General features: G+C 49.0%; 1 protein-coding gene across 2 annotated transcripts in view; it reads right to left on the minus strand.

Annotated features, from left to right (window-relative positions):
- Positions 1 to 494: 494 nt before the first annotated feature.
- The window catches only part of LOC114704754 (core histone macro-H2A.2), a 50,090-nt gene continuing 30,653 nt past the window's right edge, over positions 495 to 19,931 (minus strand). For both annotated transcript variants that reach the window (XM_028886179.2, XM_028886178.2), the window contains exons 5-9: positions 17,649 to 17,759; positions 15,663 to 15,762; positions 10,688 to 10,777; positions 4,419 to 4,593; positions 495 to 1,332 (exon numbers count right to left, since the gene is read on the minus strand). In XM_028886179.2, coding sequence (XP_028742012.1) covers positions 1,167 to 1,332; positions 4,419 to 4,593; positions 10,688 to 10,777; positions 15,663 to 15,762; positions 17,649 to 17,759 — 642 coding nt within the window. In that variant the 3' untranslated portion in view covers positions 495 to 1,166. The remainder of the gene's footprint in view (positions 1,333 to 4,418; positions 4,594 to 10,687; positions 10,778 to 15,662; positions 15,763 to 17,648; positions 17,760 to 19,931) is intronic.

Below are 19,931 nucleotides of genomic sequence, written 5' to 3' on the forward strand. Positions count from 1 at the left end.
TATGGCAGAGGAGACTGTGAGGCCACTCCAGCAGATTCAGGCATGACTCTCTCCACCCTGCCTCTTCCGCTTGCTTTTGGCCTTGGCCTCCGGTTATGGGTGGCAGAGTCCTTGACCAGCCTCCCTGGCGCTTCCAGTCCATCCCGCTTTGGATTATGGCTAAGGTCTATTCCGTTTAGTTGCACAGGCTGCAGCTGAGACTTGAGTCTCTCTCCCAGAGAATGATGATCCATTGGCAGTTTTGTGGATGCTAGACAGCAGACTCACCCTCTCTGAAGGTAGGATCAGCCACCCACAGAAAGCCTGCCGTGACGCTGGCTGACCAGGAGCCTTAGAGAGAGTATGGTGAGACTCTTCAGTGACCGGCCTTGTGCCGTTTCTTTACAACACTCTAGAAGAATCTACCCAAGGAGACACAGTTTCCCAAGAGGAGGAACTATGGTAATAAATGGTTATGTTATAAGAAAGACACTGGATCTTTTTTTTTTTCTTTCATTTTTCTTTTTCTTTAAAAAACAAAACTGAACAAAGAAAGATCCCGAGGCAAAAAAATCGTTTTAGGTGTAGTTACAAATATTTTAGGGGTCAGGGAGGGGACCCTAAAACAGAAGAGAAAAGCACCCTAGAACGTCTTTCCCATCTTCTCTTCACTGAGGGAGACAGCCAATACACCCAAGTGGTCGTCACACCCTCTTCACTTGGAAAAAGGAGGAACCAAAGTCTTAAGACCTTTTGAAAAGATGTGTGTGTGTGTGTGTGTGTGTGTGTGTGTGTGTGTGTGTGAGAGAGAGAGAGAGAGAGAGAGAGAGAGAGAGAGAGAGAGAGAGAGAGAGTAAAAGTCAGTGCTATAAATCTAAACAAGGTCTATTTTTATGTTTGTTTGTTTTTTTTAAAAAAAGTTCTAAAACAACAGGAAGAAAACACATGGAAAGAAACCCCTGGGGGAGACCTGGTTAATTTCGGGAGAGGCCCTTTGTAAAGAGAATATAAAATGCGCTGGGCCCCTTCCCCAGGCAGGCAGGACCTGTTCCCACGGCCTTTGCTACCCTCTCGGCCGCCCTCTGCTCCCCATGCCATGTCACCCTTTCTCAATCCTTTTAAAAAATAAAACCCCCGCTCTTGTGACGTGACACTGGTCCTGGTCCTCCTCCGTCCCCGCTGGAGAGCTACTTGGTGTCCAGCTTGGCCATCTCCTGTACGTAGATACCGATGCTCTCGCTGTCGAAGAGCAGGAAGTACACGTTCTTCAGCGAGGATGCGCTTGAGTCATCGAAGTGGGCAGAGATGGCCTTGAGGGTCACCTGGGCGGCTGTCTGTTTGGGAAAGCAGTTTCTGTGCCCAAACAAAAGAAGAGCCCATGTCATTTTGGTCCCTGTACCCACCGCTGTAATTCTCTCTTAGTTTGGGAAAAGAGGGACATGGGTTTCCTTTTGTTTTTGTTCTGACGGGGTCTCACTATGGAGCCCTGGCCTAGCCTGGAATTCACTGTGCAAACCAGGCTGGCCATGAACTCAAGAGATCTGCCTACTTCTGCCTTCCAGAGTGCAGGGATTCAAAGCATGTGCCACCACACCCCTGCTAACAGTTTCTTCTGATTCTGGCCCTCGACCCTTGTTTGTACAGCGTGGGACTCACCAGGCACAGGGCCACTCCACAAATCACCTTCTCTGTCACTAGTCAAGAGGAAGACATGGGTAGGTGGAGATGTCCCTGCTACATAGTTACCACGCTGTCTCAGATATGATGATTTCAGCCAAGGTCACAGAGCTGGAACGTAAAGGATGTCCCAGACTTGAATCTGTGTCAGCTGATCAAAGAACTCTGACTTTGTAAAGTCTATTGATTCTACATTTATTTTATTTTATTTTTTCTTTTCTTTTCTTTTCTTTTTTTGAGACAGGGTTTCTCTGTGTAGCTTTGCGCCTTTTCCTGGGTCTTGCTCTGTAGACCGGGCTGGCCTCAAACTCACAAAGATCCACCTGGCTCTGCCTCCCGAGTGCTGGGATTAAAGGCGTGCGCCACCACCGCCCGTCGATTCTACATTTATAAGACCATATCTTCAAAAAGCAAACCTGTTTTTTGTTTTGTTAGCTCCTTCAAACCAGTTTGCATGCTAGCCAGATTATCTGTCAAGGGCCTTTCAAACTTGCTGGGGCTCGGTTGGTCAGTGTTTGTGCCTAACATGCTGGGCTAGGCCCCCAGCATCGCATAAAGCAGGCATGGTGGCGTATGTCTGAAATATCAGCACTTGGGACCCCGCCTCCATAAACAAAGCAAAAGCCACATCCCCAGGTTCTTAGCCTTCCATTGACTCACACGAACATGCCACTGTGATTTCAGCTACTTTGGGCAGGCTGGGTTGGTCAAAGTTCCCCGAGGACCCCAACCACTAGGGAATCACTGGTAAGTGCTGTTCACCAGCTCCTAGGGACACAGCCACCTTGGCCATTTGGGGTCAGTCACCAAGACTCCGGGGTAGGTCCAAGAGTCTAGGATATGCCTACTTCCTGAATTCTCTTGAGTGTCTCTGCATGGAACACGGTCTGATCATGGAGAATACATCCCACAGTACTCATCAGTTTGTCCTCAGCTTTCCAAGCAGCAGTGAGAACTTTCCCCTGCTCTGGGTACAGTTATCTGGCCTCGGCCTCCTCCTCTGCTGCCCTCCAGAGCATTCCCTGGGGCTCTTGAAGCAGGTCTGGGGTGCGGCCCAGGGGGCAGATCTATAACCAGGGGATGCTGCTGGTGGTTCACAGACTACACGTACATTAGCAAGGCCTGTGAGCCCAGGGTTTTCTGATCTTGTGTTCTAGGCGAGGACCAAGGGTGGGGATGTGGGTTCTGAACATAGCAAGCTTTTAGAAAGAGACATGGGGCGTGATGTGGGGACGGCTCAGGGGGAATGTGCTTGCCATACAAGCATGCAGACCCGAGTTTCTTAGAATAGATATAACAAGGCTGGGCACGTTGCTAATGTCGGTAACCCCAATGCCGGGGAAGTGAAGACAGGTGGATCCCTGAGACTTGCTGGCCAGTCAGCCTAACCTGATTGGTTAGCTTAAAACCAATGAGACACTTTCACAAAAAAAGAAAGAAAGGAAGGAAGGAAGAAAGGAAGGAAGGAAGGAAGGAAGAGAAAGAAAGAAAGAAAGAAAGGAAGAAAGAAAGAAAGAAAGAAGGAGAAAGAAAAGACAAAAGAAGAAGAAGACAGTAAGCCCAGCATGGCAGCACACACCTTTCTGGAGAGGCAGAGGCAGGAAGATCTCTGTGAGTTCAAGGCTAGCCTGATCTACATGTTGAGTTCCAGGCCAGTCAAGGTTACATAGTGAGACACTTATCTTTTTCTCCTCTTTTTTTATTTTGGTTTTTTGAAACAGAGTTTCTCTGCAGCTCTGGCTGTCCTGGAACTCGATCCACTGACCTCAAACTCAGAGATCCGCCTGCCTCTGCCTTCCTAGTGCTGGGACTAAAGACATGGGCCACCACCTCGAGGTCAGACCCTGTCTCAAACAAACAAACCATCCCCCCCAAAAAAAACAGCAACCAAAACCCAAGGTGGTAGAGTGTGGTAGTGCACACCTTTAATCTCAGCACTTCGGACAGAGGCAGGCAGATCTCTCTGAGTTTAAGACTAGCCTTACTTAAGTAGTGATTTCCAGGCTAATCATGATGACATAATAAGGCCCTTTCTCGAAATAAAAAACAAGATGGATTGCTTAGGTCATCAGAGAGGCGAAACCTCAGGTGAGGAATTTCCAAGATCAGACTGGCCTGTGGCCATGTCTGGGAGGGGCTGTCTTGATTGATGATTGATAGGGAAGGGCCCAGCCCACTGTGGGCAACACCATTCCTTTGGCAGATGATCTTGGGTTGTATTAAAAAGCTATAAGCCAGGGAGTAGCCAGCAAGCAGCATTTGCCCAGGGTTTCCTTATCAAACTCCTGCCTTTAGTTCCTGCTGGACTTCTTTCAATGAGGGGCTGTGACCTGGAAGTGTAAGCCAAATAAACCCTTTGCTCCCCTAAGTTACTTCAGGACAGAATGTTTTATCACAGTAACAAGAGCATATTAGTGACACTGGTCTCCACACACACATCTACACCTAGGACATACCTGTGCACCCACAAGCATACAGGAAACTAAAATGAATGGCCCTTACCCAGGGTGTCTTTCTGTTCTGGGCATTGATATCAACAAGGCAGGAAAGCTGGTCTCAGCTTGCCATCCCAGGCCAGGGGCTTGTCTGTTTGGAAGGTAGGAAACTGGGTTTCTTATTCTGTTGCCTACCCAACACGCTGGCTTATGCTGGCAGACCTTGGGTGTGTCTTCTAGAATGGGCCGATGGAACGTGGACATGTTGGTGAGTCGCTGGTTCCCAACACAAAGGCTGGGAACATCAACTCAGAAACTGTGTCCTACCTGCCGCTGGGGAAAGGCGGGAAGGCGACAGACTTCAGCTTCTTGTCCTCCGCTGCGGACAGGCAGTTCTTGATGGTCTCTTCCAGCTGTTCTTCACATTTGTCGGAGCCCCACTGGGGGATGTGACAGTGGATGACGAATTTGGCTGCGAGTCCACTGGATTGGCTGACGGCAGCTGGCACACAGGAAGGAGAAAGGTGGGAGGTTATTACCCGAGTATCACCTTAAGCTGGGTGTTGATACTGGGCCTCAGAGGCGCGACCCTGTGAGACTCTGGAGGATTCGGAAGTGAAAGTGCAGGTAGCCAGACACATCCCTGCCACCGTGTGGAGAGTCTGGCAGGAAGTGGAGCTCTGGTCAGAAACGGAGTTTGGCTGTTGATGTGACAATTTATCACTATTGGCGATTTGCCAACGGGCTCCAGGTCAGGAACCACCTCGGTGGATCCTAGTGACAGGAACATATTAAAGTCTCATCTGGTGCTGGGGGACATTGAGTAACAGCCATCTCCAAGAGTCCAAATCCCTGGGTTCTTAGCTGTTCACTGACATGGCCAAGGGCACTTTGTGACTGCAGTTAAGGACACTGGGGATGGACTGTCAGGGTTACCACACCGGTTAGCTTTGTTGTCTTGCCATGATGTCAGGATTAAAGGTGTGAGGTATGTGCCACAGCACCTGGCTTTTTTTTTCTTTTCTTTTCAGTTTTTCTTTTCCTTTCTTCCTTTCTTCCTTTCTTCCTTCCTTCCTTCCTTCCTTCCTTCCTTCCTTCCTTCCTTCCTTCCTTTCTTTCTTTCTTTCTTTCTTTTTTTCCCAGTTTTTTCAAGACAGGGTTTCTCTGTGTAACAGCTCTGACTATTCTGGAACTCACTCTGTAGACCAGGCTGTCCTGGAACTCAGAGATCCGCCTGCCTCTGTTCACCCAAGTGCTGGGATTAAAGGTGTGTACCACTGCCACCTGGCAGGGTTTAATTAAAAAGAATGTTTTTATAGGTATGGGTATTTTGCCTGCATGCATCTCTGTGTGCTGTACGTATGCAGTGCCCAAGGAGACCAGAAAAGGGCAACCTCCCTGAGACTGGAGTTAAATATGGTTGTGAGCCACCATGTGGATGCTGGGAACTGAACCCATGTCTTCTGGAAGAGCAGCCAGTGCTCTTAACTGCTGAGCCATCTCTCTAGGCCCTCCTTCCTTTTTCTTTTTCAAAAGTTATTTTATTTTATGTGTATGGATGTTTTGCCTACATCTATGTCTGCACCACCTGCGTGCGCTGCTATAGCAGCCAGAAGATGGTGTCAGATCTCCTGGACCTGGAGTGACAGACAGTTGTGAGCTGACATATGGGTGCTGGAAATTGAACCTGAGTCTTCTGCAAGAGCAGCCTGTGCTCTTAACCTCTGAGCCACCTCTCTAGGCCCTTTCTTCCTTCCTTCCCTCCCTCCCTGTCTTAGTTAGGGTTTCTATTGCTATGGAGAGACACCATGACCACAGCAACTCTTTTTTTTTTTTTTTTTAAAGATTTATTTATTTATTACACATACAGTGTTCTGTCTACAAGCCAGAAGAGGGCACCAGATCTCATTATAGATGGTTGTGAGCCACCATGTGGTTGCTGGGGATTGAACTCAGGACCTCTGGAAGAACAGCCAGTGCTCTTAACCTCTGAGCCACCTCTCCAGTCCCCACAGCAACTCTTAAGGAAAGCATTTCATGGGTGGCTCTCAGTCTCAGAGGTTTAGTCCATTATCATCACGGTAGGGAGCATGGCAGCCTGTAGGCAGGCAGGCAGTGCTGGAGCAGGAGTTGAGAGTGGAGAAGGAGCTACATCTTGATCCCACAGGCAACAGGAAGTGGTCTGAGACACTGGGCATGGCTTGAGCATATATGAGATCTCAAAGCCCACCCCCACAGTGACACACTTCCTCCAACAAGGTCATACCTTCTCCAACAAAGCCATACTTCCTAACAGTGCCACTCCCCAGGGGCCAATTACAAACTACCACACTCCTTCCCGCTCTCTTTCATTTAAAAGGACTTTTTATCTCCCTAAACATGGTCCCCATCAGTAAGAGCCATGGCTATTGAGGAGTTTGAGGGAAGTCCCTGTGGCCATCAATCATCAGAGGTGGCTCCTCTGTCCCCAGGCTTGGTTGTGTCCTTCACTCCCCAGATCTTTTCTGAGCCTGGATAAGAGATGCATTGTGTAGCTGGGCATGGTGGCACACACTTTTAATCCCAGCACTTGGAAGGCAGAGCCAGGTGGATCTCTGTGAGTTCGAGGCCAGCCTGGGCTACCAAGTGAGTTCCAGGAAAGGCACAAAGCTACACAGAGAAACCCTGTCTCGAAAAACAAAAACAAAAACAAAAACAAAAACAAAAAAAGATGCATTATGTGACCCTGGGCCTCTCACTGGCTATAAATCTCTTGATTCAGGGCCACACTTGACACCCACAGCACAGTTCATATGGCGGAGTCTCAGCATGGACTGGTCTGGCTTGGAGAGCATGCATGGAGTCACATGGGCTCCCAGCAGGGTCTGGCAAGGGCAGCTGTGTTAGGGCCTGGACTGTAATTGGTCCTTTTATCAACTCTAAGAGGTAAATGTTTTCATATGTTTTAGTATCTTTGTCTCATGACTGCTGTCAGCCTGTGGGAGACCTAAGCTCTTCCAGAAATAAAATGCATGTCCTTCAGCTGGGCGGCAGTGGCGCACGCCTTTAATCCCAGCACCGGGGAGGCAGAGCCAGGTGGATCTCTGTGAGTTTGAGACCAAGCCTGGTCTACAGAGCAAGATCCAGGACAGGCACCAAAGCTACACAGAGAAACCCTGTCTCGAAAAACAACGACAACAACAACAACAAAACCCCCCAAAACAACAACAAAATGCATGTCCTTTATCTGCTGAGGTCAGGTCCCATGAGCCTGTGTGTGTAAGGATTTAAGCAGTCCTGGGCTGCCTGTCTTCTGAAGCACTGGCTTATAGCTCATATTTCCCAGGCATTTCCCCCCCTCATCCTATCTGTGGTTGTTTGAATGAGAATGTCCCCATAGGCTCATGCATTTGAATGAGCTTAGCCTCCAGTTGGTGGAACTGTTTGGGAAGGAGTAGGAGGTGTGGCCTTGTTGGGGGAGGTGTGTCACTGGGGCCGGGCTTTGAAATTTCAAAAGTCCATGCTGTTCTTAGTTAGCTTTCTCTCTGCCTCCTGCCTGTGGATCAAGGCGTAAACTCTTAGCTACTGCTCTAGCAACATGCATGTCTGCCTGCAGCCACGTTCCCTGTCACGATGGCCACAGACTCACCCTCTGAAACTGTAGGGCCCCCAATAAACTCCTTCTTCTCTAGCTTGTCTTGGCTGTGGTGTCTTCTCACCACAACAGAAAAGTATCTAAGACACCATCCAACTAATGCTGAGATCAAGCGCAGAACTTGCTACCCTTCCGTGAGGCAAGGCCAGCTGCTACTCACCTTATTTTGAAAATTTGATTTTTTATTGGGGTGTGTGTGTCATATTTGTGTGTGTATGTGTGCACACGCGCATGCACACGTGCATGCAAGAGCATGTGTGTGCACACTAATGCACGTAGGTCCCAGTACACATATGTCAACACGGGAGCCAGTTCTTCCACGGAGAGGGTCCCAGGGGCTGAACTAAGGCTTTAAGACTCATCACTGGCCGAGCTATCACATCAGCTCCAACTTTCCACTTCCTCACAGATGACCCGGCCCCCTCTCCTCTCAGGCAGCTTTCATGATTCCTCTTGACTTCTGAACCCCCGAGTGGCCGCTGTGATGGGCCAGGTTCAGGATCTACTTTCATTTGTTTAGCCCGACATTTTCAACCCGAACTTGCATTTAATTCTGGAAAGTTCCCTGCTGAGAACTCTTTTAACGGCTACTTCACCTTTCACTCACAGCTTTTGAATTCTGCTTAGACACATGTCAGAGCTTCCTGCCTGGACGCTTTTCTCTTGCCTTCCCAGGTACTTGCTGGGGGCCTCCTCCAGACCCCAGTCCCTCAGACCAGGTAAACTCTTCAGCAGCTGACTCAGAGCTCTGCCTGAGTTGTAAGGACAGAGGGGAGCTGGAACTGTGGCAGGATCCTGACAGAAGCTACTTAGAGGACAAAGGATTTATTTCGGCTCCCAGACTGGGGCGACAATGTCCTCAGCGGAAAATACTTGGCTTCCCGGGTATTTCCAGTCAGTGACTATGAGGTGGCTGGTTACACAGGATCAGAAAGAAGAATGTGAACAGGAACTCTCAGGCTACAATCCATCAGCCTACGGTGCCATCCCACTCCCCCTAGTTAGGCCTCACCCCAAAAGGTTCCCCAACCTTCCCAAATACTGATGCCTGCTGGGAACCAAGTGTTCAGATACGTGGACCTACGGGGGGGTTGGGGGCATCTCACATTTAGTAACTGTGAACAGTGTGGCCCAGGCCCAGGTGAGGACTCTCTGCTCTCTCTGTCTTAGAAGGCACAGGTCTTGGCACCAACGACAGCCCTGGGTGGAAGGCTGTGGGAGAGTGTTTTTTTTTTAAATTGTGTACAGTGTTTTGTATGTCTGTGTACCTTGGGACTGGAGTTACAGACTGAGCTGCTGGGAGGGTGCTGGCAATCGAACCCTGGTCCTCTGGAAGGGGAGCCAATGTTCTCAACTGCCGAGCCATCTCTTTAGTCCCAGCTACAGGAGTTTTATTCTGGCTTTTTTTTTTTTTTTTCTTTGTCAGTACTGGGAATCGAATCCAGGGCCTCACACATGCTGGGTGGGTGCTGTGCCACGTGGTATAACCTCATGGGGATGGCCACTGCTTTGAGCAGTGATCTGTGGTCATGCTTGGCAGCAAGTGTCTTGGTCCACTGAGCCATCTGGCCAGATGCCACCCTGCTACTCTGCCTCACCTCAAGTCACGAAACAGTGAAGCCACCCAGCCCTGGGCTGAAACTTGTGAAACTGAGCCCCAAATAAATCTTTCCCCCATTCAATTGATTTTCACAGGTATTCTGTCACAAGTGATGGATAACTGACACAAATATTCAGTCACACACACACACACACACACACACACACATACACACACACACGAGGGGATGATATATTCTACAACATACATAAATCAAAAAATACTACATCACGTGCAAGACACCAGACACCGAGGGCTGGCCACTCGATGACAGCATTTATGTGAAATGTCCAGTGCAAGCAAATCCACAAGGACAGGAAGGAGATTAGTGGTTGCTAGGACATGGCCTTTTGGTCAGATGTGATAAGAAAGTTCTGGAAGTAGTGGTGATGGTTGTGGAACATTATAGAAGTATTTAACACCACTAAATTATATGCTTTAAAAGGCTTATGGGGTACGTTTTTTTGTTCTGTGTATCTTACTGCGCACATGCAACACTAACCCAATAGCCTCCAAGACCATCTTAGTGTTCAGCTCTGCTGCTCATGACCATAAGCCATCCAAGAGTCCAGAGCACGTGAGACATGACCTACACTTGCTGCTCAAATGATTAGAGCAATGCTAAAGCACTCTCTGTCTCTGTCTGTCTGTCTGTCTGTCAGTCTCTGTCTCAGTTAGGGTTTCTATTGCTGTGAAGAGGCACCATAACTGTGGCCACTCTTATAAAGGAAAAGCATTTAGTTGGGGTGGCTTCCATTTTCAGAAGTCAGTCCATTATCATCACGGCAGGACATAGTGGCGTGCAGGCAGACATGGTGCTGGCTACATCTTGATCTTGGACTGAGACACTGGGCATGGCTTGAGCATAAATGAGACCTCAAAGCCCACCCCCACAGTGACACACTTCCTCCAACAAGGCCACACCAACTCCAACAAAGCCACACCTCCTAATAGTGCCACTCCCTCTGGGGACCGTTTTCTTTCAAACCACCAAAACGTGTGTGTGTGTGTGTGTGTGTGTGTATGTGTGTGTGTGTGTGTGTGTGTGTGTGTAGAGGCTAGAGGAAGTCTTGGTGTTATCCTCAGGGACATTGGCCACTTCCTTTGAAACAGACTCTCACTGGCCTAGACCTCACCAAGTAGGTTAGCCTGGCTGGCCAACGAGCCCTGGGGGTCCTCCAGTCTCCACCTCCCCGCCACTGGAGTCACAAGCCCGAAACAATGAATGTGACTGGCTTTTCTACGTGAGCTTTAGGGACGGCATATCCTGTTGTATACAGTGACCGTGTACGGATGTGGGAAGCGGGAGATTGCAAGGGTGCCCTTGAGCCAGGCTGAGATGCAGCCCGGTCTCACACTTACCTTCAGCAACTTCCAAAGGGCCTTGGGATTTGCGAAGCTCCTTTACTGTTTCCAAGAACTCTTTACCCCCAGCCTTTTCCAAGGCTTTTCCTACAAAGAAGAACAATGGAGGCCGTGGTGAATGACCTTTCAATAGAGTCACATTGTTGGGCATGTTAGTAGGACAGGAAAAACTTAAAAACCAGGGATGGCATGTCCCATTTGTTACCCTGGTTTGCCAGTGGTCACTGGCCGCACTACACAGAGGTCAGACTAGAGAATGACAATCTTTGTTAAAGATGTACATGCACGCACGCACGCACGCACGCAGGCACGCAGGCCCAGGCATGCATGCAAGTGCACGCATACATTCCATCTCTCTCTTCCTCTCTTGTACTGCTGAGTACAGAATCTAAGACCTCCCACATGCTAAGCAGATAATCTGCCACCGAACCATGTCCCAGCACAGTGGAACACCCCAATCTGAAGATCCCAAATCCCAACCTTTCCAAATCCCAACACAATGCAGCTAGTGCAAGACTCCACACCTGGAATCTCATGTGATGGGGGGGGGGGGATCGCTGTCAAAATCCAGGGCCACTAAAAACATTCTGTAAAATCACCTCCCAGCTATGTGTGAGACACGTGAGGGGAACCCTCTCTCTCTCTCTCTCTCTCTCTCTCTCTCTCTCTCTCTCTCTCTCTCTCTCTCTCTCTCGGGAACACTGGGACAGTGTCATTCATTGCCGAAGCACTGTTAAAAATCTGTTGAAGTCTCTATCGGTGTTAATAATAAGTTCTTCTAAAAAGCATTCTGCAAGTGCATCTATTTTGTATGTGTATGGGTGTTTTGCCCGCACGGATGTCTTGTGCGCCCTGTGTGTGCATGGTGTCCATAAAAGGCTTCTGTCGAGTGCTCTTTTCTTGTTTACTTTTCAAGATGCAGGCAGTGGGGATAACATGAAGAAAGCAGCCAAGGCAGTGGTGGCAGCAGCCGAGCAGTTGGCAGGTTGGGCCGCAAAGGTGGTTAGGCGCTGATTGACAGCTGGGCTGCTTGAGGGCAGGAACCAAGGGGCAGGGCAACCCAAGGGTCCTAGACACCCTAGGCCTAGGAGCTGCAGCCTTGGCCATCTGCAAGTGCTGAGGGATCTTGACGCCGAAGCCTGCCCAGAAGCTACAAGGCCACCCACTGCCGAGGGCTGAAGAATCCTAGGTATACAGAAGAGCGGGGACACAGGGCTGAGGGTGCTAACACCAGCTTTGAACACCGGAGCGGGCGTGGACTGCTGCTCCTGCCTGCTCGCTGCGGCCATTCACCACCATGTAGAGGGTCTCTAGGGAACAGGGATCACTTCGCATTTGGACTTGGGTCCCATCCCCAGGACATCTCATTATGCATATGCAAGTATCCCCGAATCGTCCCAAATCCGAAACACTTCTGATCCCAAGCAGTTATTGTTATTATTCATCATTACGATCACTCGGCTCAGAGGTTTCTGTGGGTGACACAGCTTCACTCCAAACGAAGGCACGCACTCACGTATCTCTGGAGAGCCACAAGGCATCGATGAATTTACATCAATGTCTAGACAATCGTTCTCCCCCCGGGGTTGTGGATGGGGCTTCTTCCTCAAGTAGCTCAGGTCTCAGAGACACAACCAGGAAATGGTACTTGTGACACCACACAGTTCTGAGTCTCATTTCCGGCTCCCGGAAGCCTAGGGACAGCTGGGGACTGAAGCCGGCACCTAAGTCCAAACTGCTGCACTCTGCATTTGGGGTCAGGGGTCAGGAGGAACTGTGTGGGAGGCAAGGTGAGCCCACTCTTCTCCCTAGCTTAGGGGGTTAACTGAGGTTGAGAATGAAGCAGGCGTGGGGGCTGTGGCTCAGTCTGTGTGGGGCTTGCCTGGAACGCAGGGATCTTTGGGTTCAATTCCCAGCACAGAATAAACGGGCATGGTGGCTCACATCCGTGCTAGAACCACACCAATTCCCAACCACCGAGGAGCGCTTAAGCTGACGGGGCATCATGACAGTCCCTCACCAAAGGAGATAAAATGCCACAACAGTGTGTCACTGGCCACGGAGTCTTGTCCGGTTGTCTTTTATCGAACCCAGCAAACGCTCGACCATAGCGCCTTCCCCCTAGACCAATGCTGTGACCCTTTACTACAGTTCCTCATGTTGTGGTGAACCCCTCGCCACCATAAAATTATTTTTATTGCTATTTCATAACTGTAATTTTGCTATGTACATAATACATAACAGTATTTTGTTCCTAATACTGTTATGAATCGTAATGTAAATATCTGTGTTTTCTGGTGGTCTGTGTTTTCTCCTTGTGAAAGGGTCATTCTACCTCTAAAAGGGTCTCTACCTACAGGTTGAGAACCACTGCCCTAGACCCTATTTCTTGAGGCTGAACGTCTTGAAGTCTCTAGATCTACCATCAATTGAAAGAGATAGACAGGTAGAAATGTGTTTAGTGAGACTGCAGGCCACAAAATCCAGGGAGAAAATCAGCCTGGTTTCTCAGCAACAACAACAACAACAAAAACAAAACAAAACAAAAAAACTTCAAAGAAGCATGGGGGCAGGAGAGGCCACAGGTTAAGAGACACCCCCCCATTCACTCTGTGTGTGTGTGTGTGTGTGTGTGTGTGTGTGTGTGTGTGTGTGTGTACACGCACATGTGTGCACAGGTCAAAGGACACTTGGGTGAGTTGGTTCTCTACTTCTACCATGTGGTCCCAGGGATCAAACTCAGGCCATGGGGCTTGGCAGTTGATGTCTTTACGTTTTAATTTTTGTGCTGCGGATTGACTCCAGGGTTTTGCGCATAGTAAGCGTGGGTTCTACCACCAAGCTACACTTGAATCCCCTAGCACAAGACTTAAAAAACAAATCAGTCAGGGCCTGGGCTGGGACAGCATGACTGGCTTGGGTGTGGGTGGTACAGGATGGACTCACGATGGTGGGTCTCCTAGTGATGCGGGAACAATAAAGACCGGTCAGTTAGGGAGTAGGTGTGAGCTGGTGTGACATCCTGTCCCATGCCATCTGGTCTCCAGACACCTGTGAGTACGACTGTATCCTCACTTACGGATGAGGAAATGGAGGGTCAGGGCGGTTAGGAAACACACCCGAAGTCACACGCTAGGAAGTGACCTGTGAGTGCCTGGAGGGAGACCAAGGCGACTCAGAGGTTGCTCTCCTGCCTGCCTGCCTGCCTACCTCTCAGCACATCTCACCTCCTCTGACCGCCAAGAGGTCAGCCACAGGGTCCACCAGTGGGGTCCAAACTTGACCTTTTGCTCCCTCAACTGGGCACCCCACCCCACCCTGCTTCAAAACAGAGAAGCACCTCTTTTGATGTTTTGGGCACAAAAATGCAGAATTCTGAGGATGTCTGAAACAGGAACTTGCTTTGCTTGCAATTAAAGACATCAAGCAAAAACAGAGCTGGAGATTCGGCCACTAGGGGGCGCCTTTCCACGGTGGGGAGAGCCTTCCCCCTGGCCTCCCGGAGGAGGCAATGTCGGGGTCTGTCACATGGCAAGACACAAGACTGTTTTTGTAGTTCTGTTATCGCTGAGTGCCACCCCACCTGCTTTCCGGCACAGCAAGTGGCCTCTGGTGCCTGAGACATGCTGAGTCCAGCAGTCTGGGGCCACCACCCAGGGATGAGCGGCTGGCAATGGCTTCAAACCACTCACCCCAGGGCCAGCCCTGGGTCCCGGGGTCCAGGCCTTTTCTTTGCTCCATTTGCCCTTCAATGGAGGGTTTAGAACAGCTCCGTATTGTGAAAATGGACCACATGGCAGCAAATGGACCAGAGAGTGGCCATTGTCTTTGCTATTTTTTCTCCCGCCTTTAACCTCACTGCTTACAGCTTCCTTCTGCACTCACGGCGTAGGCACAATAATGCAGCCTTATAGATTGCTTTCTACATGCCCTTTATCTTTTTTGGAGGGCAGGGAGGGGAGAGTACTGAAATAGGATCTCCACATACAGCTTATAACCCTCCTGTCTGCTCCCTCAGTGCAGAAATTACAGTGGTGTACCCCCGAGTTCCCATATCTCCGTCCCTTTCCTTTTCACCAACAGCATTCTTGACGTGTGAGCTTAAAACGCATGCGCAGTGGAACCCAGGGCTCGTGCGACCACGTTCATAGCGGCGGCGCTCAGGCTGGCCTCATATCAAAATGACCCGGGTGCCGCCATCAGCTACAGAAGGGAACCCACAAGGTGGTGTATTTATGCAGTGAAATACCACACAGCCAAGAAAATAAACAAACACACTCAGTAGCTTGGGGAGGGTTTTGCAGACACTCAGTTGGGCTAAAGGAGCCAGGCCCGAAGAGCATATGGGGCTATTTAAATGAAATGCAAAACAAGCCCCCTTAGAGGAAAGTGCCATTAGATGACCGCTTTCCTCTAGAGGAAATCATAATAAGGGGTGGGGCTGGAAGGGTTTCAGGTGAGGGTCCGCTCACCAGTGTGCTGGTTGTATGTGAGACCTTGTCTCAAAGCAGTGTTCACTCTTTGCTTTGAGACAAGGTCTCATGTAGCTTAGGCTAGCCTCAAACTCCCTACATGGTCAAGGACAATCTTAAATTTCTGATGCATCTGCCTCCACCTTCTGAATGCCACTATTACACACGAGGTACAGGACACCCAGCCTATGGCGTGCTGAGGAGTGAGTCCAGGCTTTGTGTATACGAGGCAAGTCCTTGAGCCTGCTGAGCTCGGTCACTTTGAGACAGTATTGTCGAGTTGTACATAAACGGTCTGTCTCTATATCGCATTCTAAGAAAAACTTCACAAAATTTGTGTAGAATCAAAGCAAAGTCTGTTCCTCTCCAGTGAGACCATTTTATCCCACAGAGAGACATTTCCACATGGGACCTCAGGCAGAGGATGACTGAGTCCATGAGAACTTGTCTGGACAGTGGGCTACGCCATGACACCTCTCCAAACCCCAGCCAGGCCTTACCTATCTCTTCCTTGAGGTCGATTTCGGCTGTGGTTGGGTGGACGATGCCCTCCACCCTCATGGAGCCAATATGGCTGATGTCACTTTGGGTCAGGGATAGCTGCGTTAGGAAGAAAAGACGGTGAACAGGGGCAAGGCCAACTCCCACTGAAGACCATTTTAATGTAACCGTCGGCATTATTTGTCTCGACTATTCAGACTGACTGTCAGCACGGGGGCTCAAATTCCCAGGTATTTGTTTGGTTTTGAGATAGGGCCCCAGGTAGCTTAGGCTGGGCTTGAGTTCACTTAGGTAGCCGACGATTGCCTTCAGCTCCTTCTGCCTCCACCTCCTAATGCTGGCATTATAGGCCTGGGTCGCCACGCCAGGCTTCCAGGTGTTTGCTTTTGAGCAGGCTCCAAGTTCAGGGGCTCTTGAGGTCAGAGAGCGCGAACAGCCAGCCTTAGCTGCCAGGACCAGAAATGGGCTCTCCCTTCCTCTTTCTTTCTTTCTTTCTCTCTTTCTCTCTCTCTCTCTCTCTCTCTCTCTCTCTCTCTCTCTCTCTCTCTCTCTCCCTCCCTCCTCCCTCCCTCCCTCCCTCCCTCCCTCCCTCCCTCCTCCCTTCCTTCCTTTCTTTCATTCCTGACCCTGGTGGCCTTGGTCTCCACAGACACATCCTCTCAGCAGCTCTGTGTAGAGAGCAGCCCGAGGCTTGCTCTCTTCTCACCCAAGATAGTCCAGAACATCTGGGGAGGTCAGCAGTCCTGCCATGGAGAAGGAGTAGACTCTGGGTCCCCACCCTGCCCTACCTGTGACAACTGCCTCCTCCCCAATCCTTCTTCTGTGCCTTCTGTGTGCCAGGTGAGCACGCTGCCCCTGAGCTACATCCTCAGCTCGAGTACTACATTCCTGGGGTTGTCTGGTGTGGTTTTTTTTTTGGCAGAGTAGGATGAAGAGCATCTCCCACTGTTTTCCTAACGTGAGTGGGAACTTGCTGATCCTCTAAGATATGTTTGGGAGAATGTTCATGGCCCTGGAGGGGGCATACATCCCACCTCTTTGCAGCTCAGTTTTCTTTGCATCAGAAATGAATAAGGAACCTGCTACACTTCTGCTCCCTAGAGACCTAGTGAGCCCCAGCTGTTTGGATGGAGATGTACTTGTTCGGCAGGCTGAGAACAGGCAGGAACCAAAGATCCGGCTCTCTGACTCACTGGCTATTTCCCTGTGTGTCTTATTTCAGCCCCGGTTGACTTGATAGATAAATTGTCTGCTCAGTGAATTTGCCGCGCACAGAGATGAATTATTTGCATGTCTGGCAGGATGCTGAGATGTTGCTGGAATCCATCCTGTTAGGTTTTTATTTTATTTTATTTTATTTTTTCTGCAGCTCAGGAAGGCAGGCAGACTGAATTATTGACAAATAATTCATTTCTAGCACCCGGCACATTCAAGAAACATATATTGCTATTCTCTCCCTCTGTTAAATGACATTTAATCTTGGAAGCTAGGCCTCTTCGATCCTGGCTGGGAGTTAGCAATGGATTTTTCTTGGTGGGTACAGACATAATTGGGGCTTGGGGATTTCCCAGCAGAACCAGGAATGCCACCGACTGACCAGATTCTCTAGGCTGACCTTAGATTGACCAGCACAAGCCATTCTTAGCATCAAAGACCTAGTTTGCTCTAGGAATGCGTATGTCACCGGTCCCTTTAAAAATGGATAATTCGCCGGGCGGTGGTGGCGCACGCCTTTAATCCCAGCACTCGGGAAGCAGAGCCAGGCAGATCTCTGTGAGTTTGAGGCCAGCCTGGGTTACAGAGTGAGTTCCAGGAAAGGCACAAAGCTACACAGAGAAACCCTGTCTCGAAAAACCAAGGGGGAAAAAAAAAGAGGATAATTCAAGAGCAGAATGGAAGGGAGGAAGAGACGGAGGAGGCATGGTGGCTTGTGAACAGGGGTGTATGTAGACGGGCTCACCGCAGCCCCGTCCGGAGTTTATTACCTTCTGCCCCAGAACGAGGCTCTTGGAAGACAGGATGGTGAAACCGTCCCCCGGCCCGTCTTCTGAGGTGGAATGTGATGTCCCTTCTTTATCGCTGTCCTTTGGTTTGGACTGTGGGTGAAAACGGGAGGGGAAGATGAGAAAGAGTCTGGACAGCCTTCCTCCGTGACCGCAGGATGGTCCTTCCACGGCAGCCACCAGCTTGGGTATGGAGGGAAGTGGTCAGGTGGTAAATTCTGGATGATTTGTTTTGCAGTTATTGTGGGCATCATGTATACGTTGCTGCTCAACTACACTCCTGGTCCCTCTCTGCTCCCTTCCCCTCCCTCCCTCCCTCCTTCCCTCCCTCCCGACCTCTCCCATCTTTTCACTGGCGCACACACAAAATAAAAGGTTTCATTATAACATTCACACAGGTATCTCATTGTACTTTGCTCACCTCCTCCACTAGCCCCTCTGCTGTTTCTTGTCTTTGCTGTGGGGAGGAGAGGGTTGTCTACGGATTGAACTCAGGGCCTCACATCAGCTAATCAAGTGCTTGTGAGCCACATCCCAAGCTCTTCTGTGTTGGGGGCCATGGCCAGGGGATCAACAGGTAGCATTGGAACTCATGGAACATGGCTGGGCTGTTGGCAAAGCCACGGCGGAATGAGCCTTGGAGAGGACCTCATGCTGTTATTGAGCAGAGCTCTGATTGTTGCCTTCGTGGTCACCACATCCCTCATAATCCATGGGTTGTATGAAAACTCTCAGGGGGTTTCCAGCCCCTCACTGGGCACTGTTACTGGCACTTAACAGTAATAGTGATTGACATTTTCAAAGCACTGCTGCTGGAGCAGATTAATGGTTCAACCACCACCCTTAAGAAAGAATTGAGACGTAAAATTGTCAATAAGGTTAGGTTAAGATGCTTTTGTTAATGTGCTGGGCAGTGGTGGCGCACGCCTTTAATCCCAGCACTCAGGAGGCAAAGGCAGGCAGATCTTTATGAGTTCGAGGCCAGCCTGGTCTACAGAGCGAGATCCATGAAAGGCGCAAAGCTACACAGAGAAACCCCATCTCGGAAAAAAAAATGTTTTTGTTAATGGCTTTGAAGCAGAAAATCTTGGGGAAGAATTTAAAGCTTATAAAGACACACTTTTAATAGTTGAAAAAGGGACTCACTGAGGTCAGGGAACAAAAAAATGGCAGCCTGGCTATTGCTGGTTGACAAATATTTTTTGCTAGGATGGGCTGGTGATCAATGGTGATGATTAATTCCTTGTACCCATTTATGCCCTCAGCTTCCTGCTATAAAAAATTTGCTGATGAGTGGGTATGCACCCTGAGGATTTAAAGTAGAGTTGACTGATGTTTTTCATATATGAAAGTTTAGGTTTGTGATTCTTTTAAGATTTCTTATAAGATTACTTTTTGAGATAAATAATAATGTGACTGATTTTTTCTTTGTAACCACAAAATGCAGCCTGCCAGAGAGAGAACTGGCTGAGAAAAATACCTTGCTTGCTTACACTCTGTTAATCTATAACAAGTTGCTTGGACACAAATGTATGTGGGTTCTTGGGACAATTTGTTTTTCATCTATAATATGTAAAATCTTTAATCATGTATGGATATGGAAAACATGCTGTTTTTTTTTTTTTTACTTGTATTCATTGTAATCATTCACATGAAAAATAGAATGTAACCACGCTGTAATTTTTATACTGCTTGAAATTTTTTGCTGGGGTATATAAGCTGTAAGGGAAAAAAATAGTTAGAAGGAAGACATCAAGAAAGACAGAAGGGAAACATCAGGGTAGAAAAAACAGAACAGAGAAGAAATACAGTAGAACTAGTAACAGTAAGAATAAAATGAAGAACTAAGCTTTGGCCCTCAGAGAAGTCCTTGTGTGTGTGTCTGTCTGTCCTGTTATGCATCTCCTCTTCAGTTTCTCTGACCTCCTGAAGGCTTGCCATGCCTCAGCACCCTAGGTGAGATCCTGACATGCTGGAGGTGTGTGTGTGTGTGTGTGTGTGTGTGTGTGTGTGTGTGTGTGTGTATTTTTCCATTTTTCACCGGCCCCAGAGAGTTAGGTTTTGTCCTCTTTTGCCGTCAGATAGAAAAGGCAAGTTGAGTGATGAGTTCACCAACTCTATGGATCCCCTTCAATCTCTGAGCTGCTGAAGACTGGTCCTCATGGCAGCAATACTTCGTTGTTTCTTGATGGAGGGAAACAAGAGAGCAATAAAAGGGAAAGAGAAGGGTGCTGTGGAATAATCTTTATGTACACTGTGAAAATG

Source organism: Peromyscus leucopus, chromosome 16_21 (assembly GCF_004664715.2).
Source record: "Peromyscus leucopus breed LL Stock chromosome 16_21, UCI_PerLeu_2.1, whole genome shotgun sequence".
Taxonomy (NCBI): domain Eukaryota; kingdom Metazoa; phylum Chordata; class Mammalia; order Rodentia; family Cricetidae; genus Peromyscus; species Peromyscus leucopus.